General features: G+C 38.8%; 1 protein-coding gene and 1 pseudogene across 1 annotated transcript in view; one reads left to right on the top strand and one right to left on the bottom strand.

Annotated features, from left to right (window-relative positions):
* The window catches only part of LOC101526771 (protocadherin-9), a 549,048-nt gene extending 545,208 nt beyond the window's left edge, over window positions 1-3,840 (top strand). Inside the window, exon 4 of the mRNA XM_058670966.1 lies at window positions 1,980-3,840. Within this exon, the coding sequence (XP_058526949.1) occupies window positions 1,980-2,353 (374 nt within the window). The 3' untranslated portion in view covers window positions 2,354-3,840. The remainder of the gene's footprint in view (window positions 1-1,979) is intronic.
* A 9,538-nt stretch (window positions 3,841-13,378) lies between these two features.
* LOC101527021 (small ribosomal subunit protein eS12-like) lies at window positions 13,379-13,763 on the bottom strand (annotated as a pseudogene).
* Between the last annotated feature and the right edge of the window lie 6,898 nt (window positions 13,764-20,661).

Consider the following 20,661-nt stretch of genomic DNA (forward strand, 5'->3'; position numbering starts at 1 on the left):
AGAGAAAAGGAAAGACAGAGATATGTCCTTCATCCACTGATTCAGTCCCCAAAACGGCTGCAACAACGGAGTCAGATCAATTTAAAACCTGGAACTTCGTCAGCTCTCCCACGTGGGAGCAGGAGCACAGTATGGCCAGTACTCGCTTCTCTGCTTCCCCAGGCACATGAGCATGGAGCTGAATCAGAAGTGGAGGAGCTAAGACTGGAACTGATGCACGTTTATATATAATCACAGAACAGCAGACAGTGGCTCTACGCATTATGCCACAGTGCAGGCCACTGTTTTTTTTGTGTGTGTGTATAATTATTAGCTCCTTTATATAAGGGTGGAAATTGTCTTTCTATGGTTGTCTTATTTCCTTTAACATGTTGCCTTCCAACTCCATGTGTTTTGCTGCAAGATCTCTCTCTCTTGTTTTAAATGTATATATGCCAAGTTTTCTTCATCTATTCATCTGATGATGAACATGTAGACTGATTCCATATCTTAGCTAAAGTGGACAGTGGTGCCTTAAACATGATGGGATAGGATCGCTTTGATACAATATTTTAATGCCTTTTTTAAAAATTATTATTTTTATTTGAATGGCAGATTTACAGAGAGGAGAGATAGACGGAAGGTTTTCCATCAGCCAGTCCATCACTCCCCAAATGGCTGCAGCCACCAGAGCTGAGCTGATCTGAAGCCGGGAGTTAAAAGCTTCTCCTGGTCTCCTCACATGCGTGCAGGGGCCCAAGGCCTTGGCGCATACTCTGCTGCTTGTCCAGGCCATAAGCAGAGAGCAGCCGCACAGGAACGCTGATGCCACAGGGCAGAGGATTAGCCTGTTGAGCCATAGCACTGGCTCCTAAGAACCTCTGTATTTTATTTTTGTATTTGAATCAATTTGTCCCACTGAACAATCAATAAACATTTTAAATAAATATGCAACCACATAATGGTGCTACTGTTTTGTAGATGGGTGCTACTGTTTTGTAGATGGGAAAACGAAGGTCAGAGAGCAGTGACGGCTGAGCTGGGAAACACGGTGGGCTCTTTGCCAAAGCTGGTAGGATATGGCTCTGGCTGGCCGCAGCTCAGCAAGGACATGATCTGCCTGCAAGCAACCAACCCAGCAACTTAGAAATCAGTTGGAGGTGACAACTATGAGAACGAAATTCATTCCCAGTAGTGCTTCCTGGGTCGTGTCCTGGTGGGAGATGGACTGCAGACTCTGATTCGACCTGTTTGGGACACAGGTGGCATTGGCCAAACACCCTTTCTTTACTTGAACCTAGAGCTTCCCAAAGAGCAATATCACAGTGCCCTGGCTTAGGGGGCTCAGGAGGGCACTAGGTTGGGGAGCCACTAGCAGGGAGCTGGACGGAAGTAGAGCTGCCGGGTTAGAACCGGCGCCCATATGGGATCCTGGGGCATTCAAGGTGATGATTTTAGCCACTAGGCACGCTGCCGGGCACCTGCACCATTCTGTTTTAATTAATATATCTTTGTATTACAAATATTTAATTTCAAAAACAGTCACAGAAATACCTTAAGGGATTTCCTACAGAAAAAAATATTTATATAGAAAGTAGTAGCTTCCTTTTCTTACTTCTGTCATAGGATTAACATGTAAACGTTTCATGTAAAGTTGCTTTACTTTTCAAAAGTTTTCATAATATGAGACATTTTCTGTAAATTATAAAATTATGAATCAGTGGTGATGATTCTGTTTATTGATATTCATCTCTCTCTATCCATTTTCTGTATATTTCTGTAACATTCCTGTGCCTCAACTAGAAGAAATAAATCTTTCCTCCATAATGCTTAATTTCATTTTGTATTCATCTTTTTTAAAAATGAAACATACTATCTTTGACTAATCTAATAGATTTTTATGTAAAAATAAGATGACTAGTTTTCATAACCTCCAGATGGGAGAATCTTAATTGAAAACTTTGTTACTTTTCTTACTCTCTTTCTCTTTTCCTCTGCAGATGGGCCACTAGGTCCCCGAGGATTGGCCGAGGCTACAGAGATGTGCACTCAGGAGTGCTTGGTTCTGGGCCACTCTGATAATTGCTGGATGCCTCCTGGCTTGGGTCCATATCAACACCCAAAATCTCCTCTTTCCACCTTTGCGCCCCAGAAAGAATGGGCAAAGAAGGACAAGCTTGTGAACGGGCACACCCTGACCAGAGCTTGGAAAGAAGACAGCAACAGGAATCAGTTCAATGACCGTAAGCAGTACGGTCCCAATGAAGGCCATTTCAACAATGGCAGCCACATGACAGACATTCCTCTGGCAAATCTGAAGTCTTACAAGCAAGCAGGAGGTGCCATTGAGAGTCCCAAGGAGCACCAGCTCTAAGAAAAGCCTATATGGGACCTAACAACTTTAATCTAAATAGACATGCTAATACAGTGTGTGTCAGAGCTTTATGTATTAAATAGATCTCTACAACTATGCCCCTTATAGCAGGGATATCCGTAACTTTGTGTTAGCACCATGGAGGACACATTGTTTTATAGCTTCAGAGAGAAGATAGTTCAACTAGCTATGTGATCTTGTTCGCTAGAGTTGATTAAACTCTCCAGAGATCTCTCCATTGTGCAATTTTTTGTTACTATTGTTGCATTTTATTTTGACCCTGGACTGCTGCTATGAATAATAGAATATGCATTTGGAGAGTAAGAAAGTTCCATGGATTAGAGTGACTGACAAATATATCCAGTTAGAAATTTGTGCTCTTTATGTCATTGATTTATGCTGGGACCACTATATCTGACATTATACTTCAAACAAAACTTTAAAAGATAAGCATTAAACCTATTGTGCTGTTAACAACGTTAGTGGACACTTGTAAGTCAATCAGTGTTAAAAGTATTTGTAAATAGAGCAAGTTATTATTAACAACTTTTGTGTAATTATAACTTTCACCTAAAAATGTTGTAGCATAATTCTGTGTTTATGGTTGATTCTTTCCTTTTGTATGTTTTATTTTCTTGCTGTTTCTTCTGTTTCTTTTAGTGAGGTGTTTCTGAGTTAGTAGTCTGTCTTAACACACATTGTTCAAAAGAAATCCAACACTTGTGTTTTAAGAAAACGGTTCTGAAATCCAGCTTCTTCTATGATAGCTTCTGATGAGGGAATTACGTAAAAAACAAAAATGAAAACTACACAAAATTGGAGGACTTGCACAAACGCTTCATAATGCAGAACCTGTTTTTTGATATTCTTATGTTCAAGTAGGCAAAAGAAAATGCACTTAATTAGTACTATTAAGTAAGAGAGTAATGGGAAATATTATCCATCAAAAGTGATATAATATCTTGTACCTTTCATTCATGCAAATTAATGTATCAAAGTAAGTATATATTAAAATCACTATTCAAAACTAGTTTCAATTGGACAAATGTGTGTCTACAACTTTGTTGAAATGGCAGAGTTTGTGTTGATCCTCATATACAATAATGTAACACAAGTGTTATTAGACCATAGCCACAAAATATTTAATGTGTTGTGCCTTCATGATGTAACAGAACATTCTCCAGGTAGGGTAGTTGGGGAAATAAAGGGATAAATCTCTAATTATTGCTGTTTAACTGTTTGTTATTATAGTTGGTCAATGCCTGGCCGGTACCAGCATACCGTCACTTAGGTCAAATCAACAGAGTGACAACTAATGTTAATAAGATCTCAGTTGCACGTGCAAACAATTCCAAATTCGAACATTCTTAGGAGGTTTTTGTTAAGGCATGACAGATGATTTAAACAAATAAATAGCATGCAACAAAATGTCTTTATTGAAAGAAGTGAAAGTTATCTCAATGCCACGGTTTACCATCAACTTAAAAATAAAAAAAATAATAAAACAAAAAATTTAAAAAAATGTTTGCTAATCTGATAGTTAATTTGTTCTTACCAAAAAAATTACTTTGTAAATAGCAGTTCACATTTTTTCCACAGTATAATGGAAAATAATGGGTAGGGGTGCATTGCTTATTGAAGTAAAATTTTGTCGGTTTGTGAGGGGTGTTTGATGACTTTGACAGAATAAATATCTAAACAATTATCCTTGTTACTGCTTTGCCAGTTCTACGTTATTTACAATTATTCAGCTCTTGCAATAAATGTTCTGAATTCCTGATTGTAGTGTGTTCATTCCTGTTCGATATTCAAAATGATTATTTGTGTTCCAGTTGCTGGATAGGTAAAAATCGATAAATAACTTATTTATAAATCCAGGAAGATTTATGGGGAAAAATACTTACGTTCTGAAAATATGCTTCCAAGGTAAGAGTTAAATTTGATGATCTACATAATTGTTTTCTAGGAAAATTCTTAGAAAAAATTTTCTGTTTAGATTCATGTAAGATTCATGGGCATAAAGTTCCACACCAGTGACCAGGCAGGTAACAGTAGTCAAGCTTGAAGTTATCATCTTGATTCTTTTTTTTTTTTTAAGGTTTATTTATTTGTATTGCATAGGCAGAAGAGATTTATTGAGAGAAGGAGAGACAGAGAGAAAAGATCTTCCATCTGCTGTTTCACTCCCCAATGGATTTTCCAAAGTTAGTAGCTTCTTCTGCGCCTTGTGTGTACAGGGCCCCAAGGCTTTTGGCCATCCTCTGCTACTTTCCCAGACCATAAATAAGGAGCAGAAAGGGAAGTGGACCAGCTGGGAGACAAACTGGAGCCCACATGGGATCCTGGCACTTGCAAATTGAGGATTTAGCTATTGAGCCATCATGCTAGGCCTGCTTTTTACCTTTAATTAATTTAAATAAAACAACTCTCACTTCTTTCGTTGGCTAAGAGAGAAGACATTTCTGTTATTATGAGCCCTGAATCAAATCTTTATTTCCAGTGAGGAAAAAATATAGAAAATTTTCAAGGATGTTAAGACTTACGCAAATGTGAGTCATGTTTTCATATTTAACAGAGTAACTGGACACCCATGTTGGCTCACCTGGTGTTTTAGACTGGATATGGAGAACAGACTTGGAAGCCTTGTGAACAGTCTCAAAATGAGCCTTTACAGTCTGAGGCATCAAGGTAAATGTGTTTGCCTGAACCACAGAATGCAAAGGGCATCCCCACCCTTCACTCTTGGATAAACCAGACCTCCCCATTGTTCTAACACAATTGTATTATCATTCTTTTTTTTCTTAAGATTTATTTTATTTTCATTGCAAAGTCAGATATACAGAAAGGAGGAAAGACAGAGAGGAAGATTTTCCATCCACTGATTCACTCTCTAAGTGACCTCAGTGGCAGGAACTGAGCCATTCCAAAGCCAGGAGCCAGGAGCCTCCCCTGGGTCTCCCACACAGGCTCAGGGTCCCAAGGCATTGGGCCGTCCTTGACGACTTTCCCAGGCCACAAGCAGGGAGCTGGATGGGAAGTGGAGCTGCCGGGATTAGAACCACTAACCATTTGGGATCCCGGTGATCTCATGGTGAGGACTTTAGCCACTTGGCCACTGCGCCGGGCCCTGTATTACCATTCTTTTACATTCATGGGGTAAAGTCAACCCCCAGGATAAATCATGAGTCCCAAAGACAGCACTTTGAAATAAAAAAACCAAACAAAAATACATACTTTATAATGCTCACATGCAGAGTTCCCAGGTCCATCACACGTGTCACTGAAATCTGGCTTGAAGGTTAATGTGTGAGAGAAGCTAAACTAGGTATAATTACTCTTGATGTTTTTTTTTAAGATTTATTTTATTTTAATCATTCTCAATATTTTTCTTTTGCTATTATAAGTAGAATTGCCCTATTCTCAAATGAGTAACCAGGAGTTTGGAAAAGCACTTCTTTCCACCTGATTCTCATCCATAGTTCATCTAGTAAACACAATGTCTTCTCTTATCAAGGCAGTATATTTTCAGTAAAATAATATCATAGATATAACTGAAAATATTTACTCATCAAATAATATATTTTGAAGTGACTGCTTTTTTAACTTTTTAAAAATTATCATTTTATGATAGTTTCAGAGACCCTGAGATTCCTCCTCTCCCTTCCCCAAATCCCCCCGGACCCGCCCCCCTGACAGAGTTCTCAAATATAATTGCAAGAGCTAGGTTCCTCATATATAGTCATAAGTCCATCACGGTGGCCATGGGCAATGGCAGAGAGTCTAGCATCCCATTGTCAAAACACATCCAACAGTTTTCCTGGGAGTCCATCCTCCATCCTGATGTATAGATGCACACTGCACCGTATCCTCACATCTGGACATGTCAGTCGCCACTACACATTCACACAATAAATCCCCCAAAGTAAAAAGCCACAAAACAAGTAACAGTAAGAAAAACAGAAATTTACAATGCCAGGAAGTTAAACCACATGCTACTGGATATAATGTTCTCTATTACAGTTACTATATCCCCTTAAATGAAAAACCACAAAACAAAATCAACAACAGGAAGAGAAAAAGAAATTTACAATGCTATCAAGTTAAATAACTTGTTACTCCATGACAAATATGTTGCTGAAGAAATGAACAAGAAAATCAAGAGCCTTCTTGAAGAAAATGATGCTACTGTATGATGTATAAGTCACTGAAGAATTTAATCAGAAAAGGTTGTTTTGAATAAATGAAACTAAAAATAAAAACATCAAAATCCATGAGATACAGTTTCCCACTGATCTTTGTTGGTGAAATATATCTCCTATAGGCAACAAAGAGATGGGGTTTGTGTTTTTAAGCCAGTCCATTAATCTATGATATTTGATTAATGAATTTAAGAGATTTATATTCAGGGTTAATATAACTAGGCGATAATTTGGTTCTGTCATTTAGCAATGGATTGTTCATTAATTTAGTCTTCTGTTATTTTACTGATATGTTCTTCACATTTACCTTTGGTTTTGGTGGTACTATTTTCTTTCTCAAGAGAACATCTTCAAGTATCCTTTGTAGGACAGCTTTGGAAGAAGCATGTTTTTATAATTTAACTGTGGATAATTTTATTGCATTTGCAAAGACAAAGGAAAGCTTTGCTGGGTACTTTATTCTGGGCTGACAATTTTTTGCTTTTAGAATCTGGAATATGCTGCTCCATTCTCTTTTGGCTTGTAGTTTCCTGTGAAAGATCAGCTGTGAATTTAATTGTCTTGCTCTCATGCCAGGATGGGGTGCAGGCCATGTCGAACCACGCTAAGGAGTCACACCTATTGCTTTGCATAAAAGTCAGGGATGGGGACAGGCTGGACACAGCAAGAGTCGGGGCTGGGGGAGGGCTGGGTCCTGTCAGGCTGCAGCATCTGATGGCAAAGGCAAAGTTGGTTGATTGGTTATGGCAGGCTGGGTAGGAGCAACCACCTGCATATCCATGATCCATGGTTGGTTGTGGAGCTGAGGGGATACCCCAGCTGTGATGTGGTTTCTACTTGTGAGCGGAACAGCTGGAGTGGAAACAGCAGACTTGGCTGGACACAGCAGCAGTATACTTTGAAAATGGGAGTGAACTGGGTCTGGGATGTGCCAGACTAGGCTAGGCTCCAGCATACACTCATGCTCATAAGGGCCAGAACGTGTTTAGTACAGGCCGGACTATGTCTCAGCACTCACTGAACCATGTGAGAGCTGGGTCTGGGGATGGACCAGGCAAGGGTGTGCTTTAACACCCAACAGTAAGAGCTAGAACGGGTGTTGGTTGGTAGTACAAGATCATTGTACCTACCAAGAGGATGGGCAAAGTCATTCTGGGCTAAGGAACTACCAGTATACGCAAGATCTGCAACTGAGAGGTGACCTGATAGAGGAGCTTGGGGAACCCCTTTGTCAGGATGCAGTTCCTGCAGTTGAGTGCAAGAACCAAAGCTGGGAGTAGCCCAGACCAAGCCAGGTTATAGTACCCATTAGCATAATTGTGGGTGAGGCATGAGGGTGAGCCAGGCTAGGCTGTTTCATAGCACCCACTGATGGCTGGGCTGGGCTGGGCTGGGTTAGGCTGTAGCACCCACCACCATTAGTTGTAACTGAGGGCACAGTGGGCTGGACCAGGCCACAGCACCTACTAGTTAACAGAGGTGAGATGGGTCATGTCAGTCTTGGTTGCAGCATGTACCAGCACACATAAAACCTGGGAACAGGTGAGCCCAGTAAGGCAGCTGTAGGGGCTCACTTGCTGGGCCAATGCTCCTGCTGGGAGTGTGAGAGCTGGGACTGGGGCGGAACTGACTGGGCAGGGCTACAAAACCAATTGGCCTGCATGTGAGCTGGAGTAAGGGAGAGACAGGCTGGGCTAACCAATTCTACCCAGTTGTACATACGTGAGCCAGAGTATGTTCTAGTTGGTCAGGCTTTGTCATAACATGGTTAGCAGGTGTTGTAACTAGTGGCAAGGCCTGCCAGGCTATACCATAGAACCCCCTGGAAGGTGTAAGATCTGGCCTGGGTGTGGGCCTGGTAGGGAAATTTTGGAAACCCATCTCTTAGGCTGTATGTCCCACCAGTGAGAATGAGAATCAGTGCTGGGTGCACGCATGGCTGGACAGGAGGTTTCACCCACCGGCATCAATATGAGCTGGATAGTGGAGTCAATTAACTGAGCTAAACCCTGACACCCATTAATGTTCATGAGAGCTGAGTAGGATGTGGGATGGCCTGGAGTAGTCTGTTGCATGTATCATCATGCACAGGAACCGGTGCGTGGGATGGGCCTTGCAGGAGTTGCTGCACTTCACTCCAAATAAGCTGTAGTTCTCATCTGTGTTTGTGTGATGGCCAAGTGTGTGGTGGGCAGGGCTGGGCTGAGCTTGGCTGGGCTGTAGCATCCATTGGTTTGCATATGAGATGGGGCTGGAGGAGTTGAATAGGGGACTATAACCACCATTGTGTGTATTGACTGATGAGGGTAGCCAGACCCTGTACTGTCTCAGACACACAGGAATTGGTTCTGGGGTAACCTCTGGTAAGAGTTCTTTGCGGAATCCCCACCTCCAACTAGGCCACTGCACTCAGAACAAAAACCACGTGGAAAATTACAGGTTCTGTGGTCTGGCTGTTGAGTGCATGTGCCAGAAACTGGGCCTCCTAGGTTTGCCGAAGCCTGTGAGGTGGACAGCATTCCAGATGTGGGACAGGACAGCCAGTTCATTGAGGCCTGCAGAGAACATTGAGTACTGCGGAAGTTAGATCAAAAGGGACCGCTCTCCCAGTCAGGCTTTAACAGTGAGTATCGGGGCAAGTGGAGATTTTAAGGTGGACTATATCAGCCAATGGACCTTGGAAGATTTCTTTTAACCTTGGAGCAACAAAATCAACAACATCCCAGAGCTACTGAAACCGCTTAAGCAGTACCCTCAGAGTATTCTTCTCATTGGGGTCCCAGGAACGACATCAGGTGGCTGTCCCCCATCCTTGGGTACTGATGTGGTTGAGGTGCTAAGAGAAACTCTCTCTTCCCACTTTCACCCGATATAGGAGGAAAAAAGGAGATTGGAAACAGTTATCACATCCCCTTTCCCTTATTCCTCTATGCTCCTGACTCTGATGGGTGGTCCACATAGGCTTGCATCCATCTCAACTATATAAAATTCATTAAAACTTTAATTTATATAAAAATAAAAATAGCCTATACTAGTTTGTTTTCTCAGCAACAGTCTCTAAAAATTATTGTTGCTGTGTGCTCTTGCTATAATTTGATGTTGCTAGATTGTTGCTAAATTGATGGAGCTTGCCCTCTTCACCGCCATTCCCATCCTTCGCCAATTTGTAGAGTGTATGTTCTTCCTATTGCTTGCTTATGAATTCTTGGAATTATCTCTGATGTTTCCACTTCATGATTTCTTTATCATGTGGATGTTTTTCACTTTAATACTAAGTTTTCTCATGGTTTCTACTTTGTCTTAAGAAATTCTAGAATAGGGGCTCGGCAGCGTGGCCTAGTGGCTAAGGTCCTTGCCTTGATCCCATATGGCTGCTGGTTCTGATCCCGGCAGCTCCACTTCCTCTCTGTCTCTCCTCCTCTCAGTATATCTGACTTTGTAATGAAAATAAAATAAATAAATCTTTAAAAAAAAAAAAGATTAAAAAAAAAAAGAAATTCTAGAATAAAAAGTGTCTCAGTTCTTGAAGTAGTGGAAATATCCTTTCTATAATTTATGCCCATCCGTTTTTATATTTTTTCAATAATAATACCTTCTTTTCATAGTACCTTTTATTTTAATAATTGATCTTTTTTTAAAAATAGGATGATGCATGAAAAACACATTATGGAACAAATCATTATTAAAAATATATATTGACAAAATTTTCCAAAGAAAATTTAATATACTGGAAACATTTGGGGTCGTATGCATATCTGTAAACTACAAACATCCTTCAATGAGATTTTCTGTATTTTATCATTAGAATTATAATAGCTAACTTAAAGTATCTACTCTTTTTCAGACAGCCCTAAAGATTTACCAGTATTCATTTTAATATTCTTACGCACTTTATAGAAATAATACTCTTAATAACACTTTTTGAAGATGAAAAAACTCACATGCAGAATGCCTAAATTATTCTACTCTAGAACGTAAAGTAAGCAAGTAGTAATACAAAGCTTAGTCATTAGATACTGTAATGCCACAAGCTCATGAAACTGTTAGTTTGTAATTTTTTAAAAAAAGTAGCAAAAGTTTCTAATTCACTAGTTCTGAAATGAATGTCTTCCTACCCGATATCTGTTGTACTCAAATATTATTTTAAATATTCTATCAATAAAATACATAATAATCATGCTGTTCAGTCTTTTTTTTAAAGATTTATTCATTTTATTACAAAGTCAGATATACAGAGAGAAGGAGAGACAGAGAAGAAGATCTTCCATCTGATGATTCACTCCCCAAGTGAGCCGCAACGGGCCGGTGCACACCGATCCGATGCCGGGAACCAGGAACCTCTTCCGGGTCTCCCACGCGGTTGCAGTGTCCCAATGCATTGGGCTGTCCTCGACTGCGTTCCCAGGCCACAAGCAGGGAGCTGGCTGGGAAGTGGAGCTGCCGGGATTAGAACCGGCGTCCATATGGGATCCTGGGGCGTTCAAGGCGAGGACTTTAGCCGTTAGGCCATGCCGCCGGGCCCCATCAGTCTTGAACAAAATAAATTCTCAATATGACATATAAGTTTAAAGTGTATGTAAAGTATGTCCCCAGGAAATCTTGCTAAAGTCCCTGTTGATAAATAAAAATGCTGCATTACTTTCATTTGCCCTAGTTGTATTTACTCACAGCTCCCCCACTTACCACGTGCCTTCTGTCCTTACCCCTGAAAATCAAGTAAGGAACAAAATGAGGCACACCTCAGGCTTCCATTGCCAATAAACAGGACATTAAAATGAGACCCAAATCAGTCTGATAATTAACTTCAGCAAGTCTATTTTCTTCTCGTCACGGAAATGCAGCTCACATTGACATCAAGGGGAGCTATGTGCTTACACGGAGAGGAGAAAGGACTCCCCAAGTGTTATGGAAAAAGCTATATGTTAAGCTTCAAAGCGTAAATGCCCTTTCGTACCGCATCACCAGTTTTAATCAACTGTTGTTACGTCTGCTGTTTGGCTTATTGTCCAACTGAAAAGTATCTTAATTCGACAAACAAGAATCTCAGATTACAGATAGGAAGTACATTACTTATAATGCCAAGGTCATACCGGATAACGCTGCTTCATTTGTCTTCACTTTTCCCCAGGAAAGGAAGATCACATATTGTAAATGTCAACTTTCTATAGTTCAGAGTCTTACAATGACCTTTCTTGTAATATAGTGTAATAACAAATGATGTAAAATATTAAACATAGATTTCCAGTTAACAGTAGTCTAATAACATAATTTAGTAAGTCACTGTTCTATTAAGCTAACTGAATGGAGAACTTTTCATTTCTTTATTGTATTTGACCTTGATTTGTCACGATATAATTGCAGACAATAGCTATATAATCAGTGCGCAGAAAATGCTTGCTTCTATATATGCACACAGAACTGAGTTGTGAAAAAAGTTGATGTAAAACTTCCTTAAAAGAAGAATACATATGGACATTTCCTTTAAAGTATTAACCTGGGATTCTCTGTGATTTTATGTACATCTACATTTATTTATTTAACCAGCTTTATATTGTTAGAGAGAGTGAGAATCATGTGGATACATGGTCTATTGATTTTTAAAATTTGTTTATAATAACCTGCAGGGTTATTTTGCCTAAATATGTATGACTTATATCATTTGAGATTCCAAGGAAAGATCATTCAGAGAATTCCCATTTCCAAATGTAATAACATTTATGCTATGTAGCACAGATGATCTATCACTAGAGAAAGACAGTTCTTTGGTTATGCTGGAGTCCAAGAATTAATTTAAAATTAGTACAAAATTAAAAGTCTAAATATTTAGTGCAGGATTGATGCCTTCAGTAATATTTACTAACAGTAGTTACTATGATATTTCAGTGTTTTAAAATTAATAATGAAATAAAAGATTTTGATAATCCTACTTCATTAGCAAAATTTAGACTATTGTGCTGTTATCTGATGCACAAATTTTGATCACTTCAATTTAAAATCTGATGTTTTATGTAATTGACACAGTCATTTTTTATAAACTAACAATAAGGAGAATAATACATTTTTAATGTATAGGCTTGTGATAATTAATACAACTTAACTAATTCCTAGAATATTGTAAAGCACTCCGTGAATCCATTTACTAGCAGTGGCAGTGCTCAAAATCATTTATTCTAAACCTCTGCTAACTACAGAATTGCCAAAACACAGTAATCATACAGATCACCACAAATGCCACTGACTTTACTACTGTTCCTAGAATCCTGACATTCCAACTGGAGTTTGAATTCTCTTGAATGTGATGCCTGGCTATTTGGCGATCATACAATACATATTTAGGCGAATATATCCTACATTTCCTAAAATTTCAGCTGGGCTCTAAATTCTATCATGTCGTGTTATTTCTCACACATTTCTATATGTTCTGGACTTAAAACAAATAACACCATGATCAAACCACGGCCTATGGTAGCCAATTTCCTACTAGTTTGAAATTATTTCTAATTTTCTGGAAGGTTAACTTCTTTCTTTATGTCTCATCCTTTTCTAAAGCATTTAAGATTGATGAAATTTATCTAGCTTAGTTGTTCCAAAAATTAAAGAAACGGAAAACTTTATTCCACTCACTTTATCTGCTGTATCACCTGTTCATTCGCTTATTAAAGGGCTTGTGCTAATCCATCAACCCTCTACAATGTTTAATTTCACCTCCAATTACAGTGCCCTCTCTTGTAATATAGTGTTTTCAAAAACTTATCAAAATCGTCCTGCCTAAATTTATTTCTTCCTTTTTTCTTTTTTTTTTATCGTGAGCAAAATTTTTATTTGTTCATTTCTTGCATTTCAAGTATTCCTCAATGACATCCTTGGACTCAGACCTTTTGCCATAGTCCTTAATGACTATGCAACTGCAGCCAACTGTTTTACTGGGTTTCCCTTCTTGATCAGTTTTACAGAGGCCTACCATCCCCCAAGTTTCATGTCATCAACCTTAATGAGGTTGATCTGGTGCTCAGCCGACAGGGCCTTCACCAACTTGACATACATAGGTTCATCATACTGGGATGCAGTCTAAGGCGGGCTTAGTGCTTGGCTAAGGCTTTAATGGCTTCATGGATGTCACACGCTAAGCTAATGTGGAGGAGGCAGTTCTTCAGCACTGTTTATAAAGCAATGTTCACATCCATTACAGCTCCATCAGCAATGCCTTCTTGGGCCAATGTTGTGGGTTACAATGAAGCAGAATCTTGAACTCAGTCTCACCTCTGCATGGTTCAACAGCAGGGGAAAAAGAGCCTAAATTTATTTCTTGACTTTAACACTTCACTTAACCTCTTAGTAGAATTCACATTTCAGAACCCTCTACTACTTCATTTTTCTTGAATCCAAATATCTGCCTGTTTTTCTCCTAGTATGCCTTGCTCATGTCCTTTCAAAACTCCATATGGTTTCAGGTTTTGAATGGTAGTTCTCCCAAGATTCTGTCTCCTTTTACTCTGCATATCGTGATTGTCTCTATTCACATCCTAGTTCAGTGATGACTGCCCCAATTTGCAAATATAATCTGTTTTTTTTCTCCCTCACATCACAGATTTTTGTTTTTTAAATAACCAATTGGACAATGGAATAACCCAGAAATCCCTCAGAATCAGCTCTTCCAGGCGTCTTTTGCGGAAGTCAAATCTGATTCTTCCTTCAGGAATACATGTAATCTATATGCGGAATTGGAGCAAGAGTTTATTTCCTTTCAGGCTGTGTCTGACTAGAAGAGATGCTGTGGATGCTGCTGTTAACCGTGTGGAGTATGCCAGCACACACCACACAAGGACGCCAGAATGGTTGATTGTGTGAAGAACTGAAAAATAGTGTGTGGCAGACCTAGTCACTGCACAAACCACCCAAGGCCACTGATGGTGCAGCAGCTAATTGATGCTGAGCCAATTGGATGCATAACTTACATGGGGTGATACAGGATTCTGGTGGAGTAATACATTCCAGCATACAATTACCCTAATGTTGACTTGCAGTCCTGAAAAGGAAATTTGGATTACAGCACTCTAGGTTTAAGCTGTTCATCCCTTTTCTACTGCATTAGATCTAAAAACCCATTTTAATTGTTATTATTATTTAAAAATTCATTTATTTATTTGAAGGTCAGAGTTATATGAGAGAGAGAGATCTTTCATTTGTTGGTTCTGTTCCAGAGAGCTGCGACTAAAGGCAGGAGCCAGGAGCTTCATCTGGATCACCCATGTGGGTGGCAGGGGCCAACCCACTGCTTTTACTAAACCATTAGCGTGGAGCTGGGTCAGAAATGGAGCATAAGGCATGGGATGACACTCAATTGGGATGATGCCCTCATAGGCATCGATTTCATCTGCTTTGCACCATGACAGCTCCTCCAATACTAAGTTTTAAAGACTCATTTCATTTATTTCAAAGTGTCAAACACCACACATAAATACACACACGGGGTGGGGGGGAGAGAGAGAGGAGACCTTCCATCTGCTTATTCTCTCTTCAAATGGCAACAGCTCTCAGGGCTGAGACAGGGTGAAATCAGAAATTTGAAATGCCGACTTTGTCTCCTACATGATTGGCAGAGACGTAAACACTTGGGCCATATTTCACTGCTTTCACCAGGTGCTTTGGAAGAGTGCTGGATTGGAAATCCAGCGACCGGGATTAGAACCTGCACTCATATGGAGCACCGGCCTTGCAGGCATTAGTTAACTCACTACACTGTGTTATTATGCAAGTCCATGTATTTTTAGTTTGCAGAACAGCATGTTCAGCTGTCTCATAACTTGCCCAGCCTCTTCTCAAGCTGCCCCCTAAACATGTCTCTGTCTGAACTTATTTTAACTCTTTTAAGTTCCTTGAAGACATCATAGCATTTTGTAACCTCTGGGCCTTTGCTTGTGTACCACTTTCTGTTCTCTAAGTAGCGAATGCTTTCCCATTTACGTGAGAGCTTAAATCTATCACTTCCATTAGTCTTTCTGACTATTCCTAAGAAAAAAATTTATATTGCCTTGTTTCATAACACTCCACACTATTTTAATTGTATTTTTGCTTGTCAGTACCTCTTAATAGGCTCTAAACCCCTCGAGAAAAAGGACCATTCTGTTATTACACTATTTTCATTGTGCTTTGACACAGTGGAGTTTCAATAACTGTAGAATCAATAAGTATTTGTGGAATCAATTCATGCCTGTAACGCTGATAGTGCAATCTTACATTGTGAAGTGTTTAAGTCCTTGTAAGCGTACATTGGTGTTATTAAGAGTACTTGGAAGACAACATGAGTGCTTCTTATGGACGTGTTGCAAGGTATCATACAGGTATTAAAGATACTATTCAGCTCATTTAGGAGAAATCTAGTGGCTTTTTTCTTTTCTGACACCTTGTGTACTTTAGTTCTTTATTTTTTTTTTCTTTTCTTTTCTGGTTGTGGAAAAAAGTAGACCTTCCTTTTTCAGGTTCTCACTGATTTCAATGTTAAGATGTCACCATCTTTTCCAGGTTACAAATAGTATACAAAAGTATATATGAAGGTTATCACTCCTTTGAAAAACGTATTGTAAAACTAAAATTGTTGACTGCCTTGCCCGTGGACAAGATGTACCTGTCACAAAAAAATTATAAATGTCAAATGTTGAATTCCTCTTCTAGCTAGGAACGATCAAAAAGAAGACACTGATTTTATTAATGTGGAATAAGCATAGCCCTTCAAACTTATAATATGGCAAACAATGAATATGTGTATTATTTGAAATATTCATGTCTATTATCCATTTGCTGTTAGAAATAGCAAGATGTTGCTATTATTATGAAAACCATTTCAAGTATATTTTAGTTTTTATTAATTTTTAAATTTAAAAACAGAAATAAGGAGAGACACACACACAGATATGTTCCATTCTCATGTTTGTCATCACTGTGGCCATCATGGGCAGGGATGGGGCAAGCTGAAGTCAGAAGCCAGGAGCCACTTCCAGGTCTCACATGAGCTCAGGAATCCAAGAACTTGGACCATTTTCCACTGCTTCCCCAGATGCACAAGTGGAGCAGCCAAAAACAGAGCTAATCCCAATATGGTATGTCTACATTGCAGGGGCGTTTTAATCCACCACACCATGGTACCAGTCCTTGTCAGAACTTCTAAAATGTGACACATCAGGGTCTGGTTGGTAGCCTAACGAGCTAAAGTCCTCATCTTGCATGCACCAGGATCCCATATGGATGATAGTTCTGATCTCAGAAATCCCACTTCCCATCCAGCTTCCTGCCTGTGGCCTGGTAAAGTGGTTCAGGAAGTCCCAAAGCCTTGGGACCCTGCACCTGTGTGGGAGACCCAGAAGAGGCTCCTGGCTCCTGGCTTTGGATTGACTCAGCTCTGGTCATTGCAGCCGCTTGGGGAGTGAACCTGAAGACAGAAGATCTTCCTCTCTGTCTCTCATCCTCTCTATATATCTGATTTTCCAATAAAAATAAAATAAATCTTTAAAAATTTATAAAATGTGATACATCAGAATATTTTATAAAATGTTCATGGATGACAGAATTAAAAGTTAAATCTATATTGATACTAATTTTTTAAATCAATGCCCATATGAGGTCTTCAAAAATCTTATGTAGAATATATATGTATGTGTGTGTGTGTATATATATATATATATATTTGACTCCAAGTAAATTTATTTTTTCCATAAACATTTTAATTCTAGTATTATATAAATGCTCATATACTCATATATATTAGATAACACTTTGATTCAAAGTCTTTACGAATGATTTCTTTCAACTTCACATTCTATAATTCTTTGTAATGTGAACAGGAGGTCATATTTATAGTTAGTTATACAGAATAATATAGGGTTGGAAAATCATGATTAAAAAAAAACCTAGGCAAAAGCTGAGATCCAAGTTAAGTCTATTTCTTTTAAATATGGTTATTCTGTTTATTGTTTAACAGGTTAATAATGGAGATACTGGGCCCATTTCTTCTAACTTGAACTTTAAAAACTCAAAAATCTTTTTTTTTATTTCTCTTTCTTCGATTTTATATGATAGCATAAATAATTCAAAAACATTTCAACTTTCTTGAATTCCAATATGAGCTACTCAAGAATAATGCGGGAATTGCTAAATGGCACTATAAAGTAAAGTTGTTGGGCTGTGAATGTGAAAAAGCTATACTCAAATACAGTTGTTCAAAGTTTTATGCATTAAATACTGAATTATAAGTTATCAGTCATTCTTAAAAGGTACATTTTATTTGAACTACTAAAAGATACTCCATAAGAAGAAGTAATTTGCACTTACTTAATGCTCCAGTGTATGGAAGCAGAAATGCTTATGCAGTAGGGATAACTTGCTATTTCAAATTTACAAAGTTTTTCTCTTACTGCTCAAAGTGGGATGTAGGTTCTAAAATCATCGAAGCTGACAAAATGGCAAATATGAGATTTATAAACAGATTCTGAGTTTTACATTTGATGTGTGATTTTTTCTTGGAATAAAATCTCCTTTTATTCTTGTAACATCTACTGAAAGTTTCATTTCCTTATGTAGATAATCCTGAACCAGCGATGAAGTCATTGATCCAGTAACTGAATATAGACTAAAAACAGACACATTTAATAGCTATGATGTTGTTATGATTAGTTGCAACTTACTGAGTTTACTGATTGTTCATTATTTTCCCTGATGCTCCACCAAATGTACTGTGGGAATTTGACTCTAACAATGAAGATAGAAGTTGACCTGATAGAAATGGTATAAAAATCTGTATGTTGGCCCAGTGTTCTAGTGCAGTGCATCATCTTGCTGCCTGTAATACAAGATCCCATATCACAGTGCCAATTCAATTCCCATGTGCTCCACTTCCAATCCAGCTGTCTGTTGGTTATGTCTAGAAAAACAACAGAAGATGGCCCAGCAAGCTTGGACCCCAGTACCCAAGTATGAGACATGCATGGACATTCTGGCTCCCTGTTTCCTCCTGGCCTAATACTGACAGTCATGGCCATTTGAGGAGTGAATCAGTGGATGGAAGATCTCTCTCTGTCTCTGTCTCCCACATTTAGACTCTACCTTCCAATAAACAAAACACATCCTCAAAGGAAAATTGAAGGGCTATCATGTGGCATATTAGGATAAACCTCTGATTGTAGCACTGGCCTCCTATAGGGGCACCAGTTAAAACCGTGGCTGTTCAAAGGTTTCTGCATAAGGCCTTGGAAAGCAAGAAAAGATGGCTCAAGTCCTTGGGACCCTGGACCTACACGGAGACCCAGAACATACATTTATTTATTTGTTTCTGTATTTATTGAAAGCTATTCTTTGGAGGTTGACTTTATGTAGTCATCATCTAGACTTACCTTTAACATTAAGCAGAAGTGTTTGTTACAACATTGTTGCTCACATTCATTTTATACCTGTTAAAGTGAACAAATTTACTCCAATGATTTCAATTGATTGATCACACTTTGTTTTCAACTGTAATTTCCTTCACATTTTGTTTATCAGAAAATTGACTTTGGTACATACACCAACAAAACAGTCATTAACCTAAAGTCTCACAATTTATTTTCTTTACAAAATCGATGTTATGTGTCATGACACACATCAGAATGATGGACACATGACTTCAGCTGAAGGGCTGTATTATTGTTAATTACAGGAGAAAATGTGGTGTGGGGAGAAGGTGAGGGAGAAAAGGAAAGAATGGGGAGAAGCCCTATACCTACAAACGTTATAATGGAAAATAAAAACACATGAACAACCAAACAATACACGCACACACACACACACACACACATAGGACACAATCAATACTGTATTTTATATCTGTCATATAGAGTATTCAAAAGTTCATTGTGATTAATGTTTCTTGAAACCTATACCACACTCACTCTCTCAAAATATGATCTTATATTTTATGTATAAACACATAGGAAATATTGAAAAGATAGTCTATAATTACCACATTGTAGCTCTAAATCTCCAAAAGCAAAGCACTGTGAACAGGAGGCAATCATGTAAAGATGACTTCACTTACAGGAAAATATGGAGGTCAGTGCAGTGGCACTGCATGTCAAACTGCCACCTGCACTGCCGACACCCCTTATTGGCATTGACTTGAATCTTGTCTGTCCCACTTCTCATCTCTGTCCTTGCAGATATGGGACAGCAGCAGGAAATTGTCAAAATTTTTGATGCCCTGCCACCAATGTGGATACTTGGAAGAGTTTTCTGTCTCCTGACTTCAGACTGCCTTAGCTTTGGCCATTGCTATCTTTTGGAGTTTGAACCAATGGATGGGAGACCCCTCTCTCTCTCTCTCTCTCGCTCGCTCACTCTCATTTTCTGTCACTCTGTCCTTCAGATAAATAAACAAATCCTTTTCAAAAAAGAAAATAACTGTAACACAATACTAATGACAGAATTGCCTACTTAATCATATTGATTTTATGCAATGAAGGAATTCTGCATGGGAGTAGTCATGCTAGATTCCACATGCCCTAATCATGAAAATTCAATTAATTGATGCTTCCCACCAAGGTAAAATTTGTTGATTAATTTTATATATTAAAATTTAGACTTTTTTTACTAGAAGATGAAATATATCATTCATTTCATTTTCTTAAATGTTATCTTAGGGGCAGATTGATAAAGAGCTATACTGAGCAGACAAAAAACTGAGAGCTCTCCTATGCTGGCTCACTCCCCTGGTGCTTGCTGTGCTTGAGACGGATACAGCCTGAGGTAGGAGCTGGAAACTCTTTCCAGGCCACTGATGTAGACGGCAAGAACTAACAATTTAAGTGATTAAATTGTTATATTAGTTTCCAGGGTGTGCATTACCAGGAGGCTGGGATCAAGAGAGATGCCAGGATGTGGGTTCAGACACTATGAGATGGAAGGCAGGAATCCCAACAGTAGATTAACCACTAAACAAGATGTTTGCTCTGAGGTTTAAACCGCTTTTAAAGATTTATTTAGTTGAAAGGGTGAGTTACAGAATAGGAGAGGGAGAAAAAGAAATACATCTTCCACCTGTTGGTTCATTCCCCAAATGGCAGTAGTGTCTTGTTCTAGTCTATT

Source organism: Ochotona princeps, chromosome 12 (assembly GCF_030435755.1).
Source record: "Ochotona princeps isolate mOchPri1 chromosome 12, mOchPri1.hap1, whole genome shotgun sequence".
In the NCBI taxonomy this organism is placed as follows: domain Eukaryota; kingdom Metazoa; phylum Chordata; class Mammalia; order Lagomorpha; family Ochotonidae; genus Ochotona; species Ochotona princeps.